Source organism: Orycteropus afer, unplaced genomic scaffold (assembly GCF_000298275.1).
Source record: "Orycteropus afer afer isolate SDZICR_OR568_19922 unplaced genomic scaffold, OryAfe1.0 scaffold00121, whole genome shotgun sequence".
NCBI lineage: Eukaryota > Metazoa > Chordata > Mammalia > Tubulidentata > Orycteropodidae > Orycteropus > Orycteropus afer.
Genome location: NW_006921708.1, coordinates 8,212,012 through 8,221,652, shown reverse-complemented (window position 1 = coordinate 8,221,652; position 9,641 = coordinate 8,212,012). Strand labels below are relative to the sequence as shown.

At 37.1% G+C, this 9,641-nt stretch overlaps 1 protein-coding gene across 1 annotated transcript in view; it reads right to left on the bottom strand.

The window, feature by feature from the left end:
• The window catches only part of ABCA13 (ATP binding cassette subfamily A member 13), an 888,443-nt gene that overhangs the window by 828,642 nt on the left and 50,160 nt on the right, over nt 1-9,641 (bottom strand). Inside the window, 1 exon segment of the mRNA XM_007944147.1 lies at nt 8,496-8,504. Coding sequence (XP_007942338.1) covers nt 8,496-8,504 — 9 coding nt within the window.

Here is a 9,641-nt window from a genome sequence, read left to right as displayed (position 1 = left end):
CGTAGTGATACTGCCTTGGAAACCCAAGGAGGGGTCGCTATGAGTCAGGGCCGACTCGACGGCACATAACAACAACAACAACCACCAAAAAATAAATAAAATACCTGGGAATAAATCTTACCAGGGATACAAAAGACCTATACAAAGAAAACTATAAAAAACTACTTGAAGAAATCATAAAAACTCTACATAAAAGGAAGAACATACCATGCTCATGCATAGGAAGACTGAACATTGTGAAAATATAAATTCTACCCAAAGCAATCTATACATTCAATGCAATCCCAAACCAGATCCCATGAATATTTTTTAAGGATATGGAAAAAACAATCACTAACTATATACAGAAAGGAAAGGGACCCCAGATAAGACAAGCAACATTGAAGAAAAAGAACCAAGTAGTAGGTCTCACACTGCTAGATCTCAAAACCTACTATACAGCCACAGTAGTCAAAACTGCCTGGTATTTGTACAATGGCAGACACATAAATCAATGGAATAGAATTGAGAACCCAGAAATAGATTCATCAGCCTATGGTCAGTTGATATTTGACAAAGGGTCAAAATTCATTAAATGAAGAAGAGAATGTTTGTTTAATAAATGGTGCTGGCAAAACTGGGTATCCATTTGCATAAAAATGAAACAAGATCTGTACCTCACACCATACACAAAAACGAACTCCAGATGGATCAGACTTAAATTTGAAACCTAAAACTATAAAGTTCCTCAAGGAAAAACTAGGGGCAAATTTAGGGGCTCTGGTAGCATAGTGCCTAAGGCACTTGACTGCTAACCAGAAGGCTGGTGGTTCAAACCCACCAGCCACTCGTTGGAAGGAAGGTTGGGCAATCTACTTCCGTAGTGATACTGCCTCAGAAACCCAAGGAGGGGTCGCTATGAGTCAAGTCCAATTCCACGGCACATAACAACAAGAACAACAATATATGGCATAAGTAGACTATCAAGCATAACCCAAAATGCACAGACAGCAGAAGAGAAACTAGATGATTGGAAACTTTCAAAAATTAAATTTTTATATGCTTCCAAAAACTTCTCCAAAAGAGTCAAAAGAGAACCTACAGATTGGGAAAGAATATTGGCAGTGACATATCTGATAAGGGACTTATCTCTAGAGTTTATAGAAAACTCCAGCACCTCAGTAATAAAAAGACAAATAATACAATCAAAAAATGGGCAGAAAACATGAATAGACACTTCACCAAGGAGGATATTTAGGCAGCCAACAAACGTGGAGAAATGCTCATGATCATTAGCCATTAGAGAGATGCAAATCAAAACAACAATGAGATACCATCTTGCCCCAGGACTAGCAGCAAAGTTGAACAAGACAGAAAATAACAAATGCTGGCAAGGAAATGAGAGATTGAGACTCTCGTACACTACTGGTAGGACTGTAAAATGGTACAACCACTGTGGAAAGCAGTATGGCAATTCCTTAAAATGTTGGAAATAGCCATTCCATTACTTTATATATATCCTAAAGAAGTGAGAGCCATGACAAGAACAGACATACACACACACATTTTCATCACAGCACTATTTACAATAGCAAAAAGTTGGAAACAACCTAGGTGTCCATCAACTGAGGAATGGATAACCAAACTCTGGTACATACACATGATGGAATACTATGCAACCCTAAAGAATAATGTAGGATCTGCAAAACACCACATAACGTGGATGAACTTGGAGGACATTATGTTGAGTGAAAAAAGTCAATCACAGAAGGACAAATATTATATTCTGCAAGGAACAGTTTATATATGGAAGGAAATTTTCTTTGTTGGTTACCAGGGGTGGGAGAGAAGGGGAGGAAACACTGTTAGATAGGTATAGATAAGTATTGATTTGGGTGAAGAGAAGGGCAATATACCAAATGTGAATGATCAACATGGTAACACTGAGGGAGAGGAAGACAGAAAGGGACATGAGAGGTGCAGAAAACAAAGATGAACCCTTTTGTACATACAGTACTGCTTTGTCAGTGAAGGCAAGTATGGGTATATGGGTGGACAGATGGTGGACAGGATGAAATAGTTATGTATGTCTCCAGTAGGGAGTGTACCCTAGACCATGTATAGGCTTGGCAGACAATGGTTCTACAAGTGTATATGTATATTCTGTAAGAATTCCCAGGGGTATAGTAGAGCTGACAAGGGACAAGGTTGTATTCACTTCTTGGTCACAGTCAGCTACCCAGAGGGACTGAATAGTTGAATCTGTGGGTTTGGGATCATAGTCACAGGGGACATCAAGCTCAATTGGCATAACATACTACACAAAAAATTGTTCCACTTCCTACTTTGGTGAGCAGCAACTGGAATCTTCAAAACTTGCAAGCAGCCATCTAGATGCAACGATGGGTCTCCCCTCATCCGGAGCAAAGAAGAATGAAGAAAACCAAAGACTCATGGAAAGAATTAGTCCTAGTGAATGGTATACCATGCGATCTCAGCCTATATGACTATGAGATCAGAAGAACTAGATGGTGCCTAGCTACCACTGTCAACCACTTGGAGGGGACTCTATGTAGGAGAACCTGGATGGAGAGGGAGAACATATGGAACAGAACTCAAATCATTTGGAAAAAAAAAAAAAAAAAGGTGTGGGGGGACCAGGTTTGCTGGTCTGATAGAGCCTGGTGGAACCACTGAGACTATGGTCCCTAGCTGCCCTTCAGGTCTGGAATTGAACCCATACCTGTCGCTTCCAGCCAAACAAAAGACAGTTGAACATGTACCTGAGGTAGATACACTCACTGGAGAGAAAAATCATGGGAGAAAGAAGGGCTGTTTTTGCACAGTGAGACAGTTCAGGGGGAAGGCGTGCATGGAAGGATGGACACAAGGAAGAGGTAACTATCAGGAGGAAATGAGAGGGAAGTTGTTGCATTGGGTTAAATTGTAGTCAATGTCATGAGGCAACATGTGTGTGAACTGCTGTATGGAAAGTGAATTTGCTTTGTAAACTTTCACCCAAATCACAATAATAATATTTAAAAAAAAAGATAACTAAGACACTTATTATCCGAAAAAACAGAAATTAACTCATGTTGGCAAGCATGTAGAGAAGTTAGAACTCCCATTCACTGTCAGTGGGAATGTTAAATAGTGTAGTTACTGTGGAAAAGTGTGATAGGTGCTAAAAAAAAAAATTAAGTATAGAATTATGTTTAATTCCTAGGAATATATCCAAAACACTTAAAAGCAGGGACTCCAACAGTTACACATACACAAAAGTTCACTGCAGCATGATTCACAATACTCAAATGTGGAAATAGATTAATTGTCCATGACTACACAGTTGTAAAACAAAATGTGTATATCAACACAATGGAATGTTACATATCCAAAAAAAGAAATGAGGTTCTGATGTATGCTATGACATGGATGAACCTTGAAGACATTATGCTGAGTGAAATAGACCAAACACAAAAGGACATATATGCATGGTCCCACTTATAGGAAATATATAGAATAGGGAAATGAATAGAGACAAAAGTTTATTAATGGTTATCAGGGGATGGGAGAAAGGGACTAGAGAGTTATTGCTTAAAACAAATTAGAGGACTTACAGTAAGAAGGTGGAATAGGCAGACAAGCTACACAGACCCTCTTCAGCAAAGAAAAGAAAAACCAATTGACAGAGATACAGAAAATAATCTTGGAGCCCTGAGCTTTGAAAGGAAGTATATGAAAGTGGATTAAACACCAACTAGTAGAAGAACCTATATGAAAACAGTGAATAAGGAGACAGACAGAGCTGTAGCCTGTCAGCTATCCTGATGACAAGGACAGTTTGAATATTTCTAAGTGGTGATAGAACCTGAGAATCAATTGAAACATCAGTCCTGTTCACCAAGGGCCTCATGAACGACTGCATGAACCTGATGACTGAAAAGGGAAATAGCAAAGGAGACCAACTGAGCTATCAACTTTGGACTGACTGGAGGGTGCAGCCATTTTGAATTGTTACAAATGGTAAACATTCTAGGATAGTTAAAGCAACAGTGTTCTCATTCAGATTTCAGGAATTTAAGATTAGGCTCCACTTGCTAAGAACTGCAAAACATGCCAGAAGCTGAGACTGGAATTGTGTGATATTCCCCTTGTTACTCTTATACCCCTTTGGGGGTTGTTTGTGTGTCAGCTTGGCTGGGCCTAGTTGAGTGGCTGGGCAGCTGGAGGTAGTTATTCCCCATGATGAGGCTGGCAATCAACTCCATAATGGGATCTACCACAAGCAGCTGAGTAGCTGCCTTAGGGAGTGTGGTCTGCTTCCTCTGTATAAACTGAAGCCTTGGGGAACAGTCTCTAGCATATGGCATGCTTGGACCCTGTATGTAGCTGTGTTGTTCAGCAGCCTGCCATGCTCTTCTGACCTTGGTACTTACAATGAACCTGAATTAATGGCCTGTTGTGTGGTTTGGTAACATCGGGACTGTGCCTTTTTATTTGTCAGCCTTGGGCTTGTCAGCCTCAGCAGCCAGCAGCTGTCTGAGTGAAGAAAAGCCTCTAGCTTCAGTGGGCCAAGAGCTGGAGGCAGAGCTGAAGCCCAAGGCTGAGGGGCTTTCACCCAGACCCTAGAGCCTAGCACTTTGAACTTGGACTTAAAGCCTCAAAACTGTAACAGAATAAACTCTTGTTTGTCAAGACCATCCCATTTGTGGTACATTCTTGTCAGAGTGATACTAGGTAACTAGAACAACCCCACATCTTCTTGGTGAAGGAAGTGTGTCCATCCCTCACCTCCACCCACTTTCAAAGCCAGAAGGACTTCCATCTGTCTGTGTGCTCTGACAGAGCCTGGGTGCCCTGCCCCCACCTCCCACAGATTTTTTTGTTTTGTCTTTGTTTGTTGGTTGGTTTGTTTTAAAGTATTTTCTTTTTTTTTTTCTCTTCCTTTTTAATTTTATTCTTTATTTTTCCCTTCCCAGTTTCTAGTTATTGACTTTTATTCTCTTCCCTTTCCTGATTCCCATTTTTTCTTTCTTTTGATTCTTCTTATCACTTTTTTTTCTTTTTGCATTTTTCCCATTTTATTCTTCATTATTCTCTTATTCTAGCTCTTTTCTCTTATTCCCCCTTCTCAGATATTGTGGGTTGTCTTTTTTGTTTTGTTTTGATTTCCTCCTTTTCTATTTATATTTCTTTTCTCTTTTAAAAGTATTTATATAAATATTGCATTTCATTTACTTCCTTTCTTCTTTTTTTTTCTCTTTTTGGTGACTGTTCTGTGTTTATGTGGTGTGTGTGTTTTATCCTCTTGATTTTAATTTTTTGGTGATTTTTTTTTTCATTGTTGCTTTTGTCTAAATGAGTGGGAGACAGTAACTGCCCATACAACCCAAGCATACTTGTACTACCCACAGCCCTACTGACCAAATGAGAGGCAACACTTGCTTCTGCACCAACTGGCCAACAATACATGGCAGCCAATATAAGCCTGACTCACCCTTAACTTTTTCACAAACAGCTAACAGATATCTATCTGTGCACCTACTCTCATTCTCTATCACACCCACCAGGGGACAGGTGGTAAGTGCACAAGTGGTACCAATGAGCAAATAGAGAAGCACAATATCCTGCTTACTTAGATACATCCAAAAAGAAAATTAAAATCTTGGGTGAATCACTCCAATATACAATCACTAACTAAATAAAAATACAGAAACATCACATTGACTCAGAGTGGAGCATCACAGTCCACACAAAGAAGCAAAATAAAGCAGTAGAAACAAGGGACCAGGACATATCCTTGAGGTAGAATCAGGTTTGGAGATCTCTGATAAGGACTTCAAAAGAATTATATTTAGGGACCTTCAACAGATTGAGAGACAAATCAAGGGAAACACTGATAAAATTAAGAAAAACATAAACAAAACTCCAAAACAATTTCAGAAGACAATACAAGAACAAAATGACAAAATAAATGAAAATTTAGATATGACACAAAATCTAAAGATAGAAATCCAGAAGATTAATACTATTATTTTCATACAAATATACTATTATATTTTCAGAAATAGATAACTTATTGAATGAGCAAAGGAGTAGAATTGAATCAATTCAAGACAGAATTAGTGAGATTGAAGGCAAATACCTCAATACATCTTCGGAAAGCAAACAATCAGGAAAAAGGACAAAACAAAATGAAGAAAGCCTAAGGTTCATGTGGGATACCATCAAAAGGAATAATCTATGTGTAATCAGAATTCCAGAAGAGGAAGAAACAAACAAAGACACGGAGAAAATTGTCAAAGATTTGTTGAAAGAGATTTTCCCTTATATGATGAAAAATAATGAGAATGTATGCATTCATGAAAGCAAACGAACCACAAACAAGATAGACCCCAAAAGAAAATCACCAAGACATATCACCAAACTCAGCAAAACCAAAGACAAAGAAAGAATCCTGAAAGCAGCATGGGAAAATGAAAAGTTACCTACAATAAGGCAACCAATAAGATTGAACTCTGATTTCTTGATAGAAACCATTTATCAATAGGCAAGAAGGCAAAGGGATGGTACATATAAAGCCCTAAAGGAAAATAATTTCCAACAAAGAATTATATACCCAGCAAAATTGTCCCTGAAATATGATGGTGAAATGAGGACATTTCCAGATAAGCAGAAATTAAGGGAATTTGTTAACATCAGACCAACCTTATAAGAGATGCTACAGGGAGTCCTTTGGACAGAGAACCAACAACAGCAAGCAACAACCAACCACTAATACACATGATGACATAACCCAGAAACCAATCCAGTTATGTAACTATCCAAAGTAAAATAAACTTACATAACAGGGAACCAGAGACATCAGTAGGCAAAGGAGGACAACTACAAACCAAAAAGAGGAAAAAAATAGTTTAGTTACAGAATTTCTAAATGGTGAGAAAGTCATGATAATTGGAAGATAGAATGGACTGTTCTAAACTTGGGAAGAAAACTATAAATCACAAAGAAAAATTATAAAACTGCCATTAAAATAAAAAAGAAGGAAATATTTAGCAAATACTGAAACACTAGCACTGAAGGAAATGATAACACAATTCATAAACAAAATGAGCTCAGCACAAAAAACTATATGGAACAAAAAAATCAGCAACATAATGAAAAAAATAACAAAATTACAGCAACAAATTCATACTTGTTAATAATTACACTGAACATAGATGGATTAAATGCACCACTCAAGAGACAGAGAGTTGAAGATTTGGTGAGAAAACATAATCCATCAGTATGCTGTCTACAAAGATACACCTTAGACAAACACTAAAATAGACTAAAAATCAAAGGCTGGTAGAAGATATTTCAAGCAAATGGGAATCAAAATGAGCAGGAGTGCCAATATTAATTACTGATAAAATTGACTTTAAGACAAAAACCACCATAAGAGACAAGGAAGGACATTATATAATCATTAAAGGATCAATTGAACAAGAGGACATAACCATAGTAAATACCTATGCATCCAATGAAAGAGCACCAAAATACATAAATGGGACTTTAACAGAATTGGAAAGACAAACAGATGAATCCACAGTCATAATCAGAGACTTTAATACACCACTTTCAATGAAAGATAGAACTGGAAAGAAACTCAACAGAGCCACAGAAGAGTTAAACAATACAATCCACCACCTTGAACTTATAGAGGTCTACAGAGCACTTTACCCAACAACAACATAATATACATTCTTTTCCAGTGTATGTGGAATATTCTCCAGAGTACACCACATGTTAGGTTAGGCCTCAAAGCAAGCCTTAATAAACTTAAAAGCAATGAAATATTACAAAGCATCTTCTCAGTTCACAATGATACAAAATTAGAAATCAACAATAGGAAGGTCAGTGGAAAATGAGCAAACACAGGTAAACTGAATAGCATCCTCCTTAATAACGACTGGGTAATAGAAGAAATAAAAAATAAAATTAAAAACTTCCTTGAATCAAACAAGAATGAAAACACAACATACCAAAATCTTTGGGACACAGCAAAAGCATCATCAGGGGCCAATTTATAACAATAAGTACACATATCAAAAAAGAAGAAAGAGCCAAAATCAACACCTCAACCCAACATCTCCAAAAATTAGAAAAAGTGCAGCAAAGAAAAAAAAAAAAAAAAGAAGAAGAAGAAGAAGAAGAAGACTACAGTCACCCAAAGAAAGAAATAATAAAGATTTGAGCAGAAAGCAATGAAACAGGAAATAGAAAGATAATAGAAAAAAACAACAAGATTAGAAGTTGGTTTTTTTTTAAAGATTAATAAAATTGAAAAAAACACTAGCAAATTTAACAAAGGAAAGAGGGGGAGAATACAAATTAAACAAATAAGAAACAAATTGGGTGACATCACAACAGAACCAACTGAAATGAAAAGGATAATATCAGGATACTATGAAGAACTGTACTTCAACAAATTTGAAAATCTAGAAAAAATGGACAGATTTCTAGAAACAAACTACTTACCTAAACTAACACAGACTGAGGTAGAAAATTATAGTGCCTAAGGCACTTGACTGCTAACCAGAACGCTGGTGGTTCAAATCCACCAGCCACTCCTCTGAAGGAAGGTTAGGCAATCTACTTCCGTAGTGATACTGCCTTAGCAACCCGAGGAGGGATCGCTATGAGTCGGGTCTGACTCGATGGCACATAACAACAACATAACAAAAGAAGAAACTGAACAGGTCATAAAACAATTACCAAAAAAAAAAAGTCCTGGCCCAGATGGTTTTACAGGAGGAGAATTCTATCAAACTTTCAGAAAAGAACTGACACTATTTCTACTGAAAGTATTCCAGAACATAGAAAAGGATCTAATCCTCCCAAAATCATTCTATGAAGCAAGCATAACCTTGATACGAAATTCAGGCAAAGACATCACTAAAAAGGAAAACCACAGACCAATATCCCTCATGAGTATAGATGCAAAAATCTTCAACAAAATCTTAGCCAAGATTCTCCATCAATATATTAAAAAATAATGATAATAATACATTATAACCAAGTGGTATGCAAGGATGATGGTTCAACATTAAAAAAACAATCGATGTCATCCATCACATTAATAAAACAAAGGAAAAGAACCACATGATCATATCAACTGATGCAGAAAAGGCATTTGATAATATCCAATGCCCATACCTTAAAAAAAAAAAAAATCTTTCAGAAAAAAATAGAAACAGAAGGGAAATTCCTCAATATAATAAAGGGAATATATGCAAAACCAACACCCAACATTATTCTCAATAAAGAGAGACTGAAACCATTCCCCTTGTGAATGGGAAGCAGACAAGGATGCCCTCCACCACCACTTCTATTTTAACAGTGTATTGGCAGTCCTAGGCAGGGCAATAAGGTCATACAAGGGAATCAAAAGCATCCAAATCGGTTAAGGAAGAAGTCAAACTATCCCTAATTGCTGATGATATGACCCTATAAATAGAGAACCCAAGAGACTCAGCAAGAAAACTACTGGAACTAATTAAGAGATTGAGCATTATGGCAGGATACAAGATCAACATACAAATATCAACTGGATTCCTCTACACCAGCAAAGAGATTGCTGAAAAGGAAATTAATACCATTTACCATAGCTAACAATATAT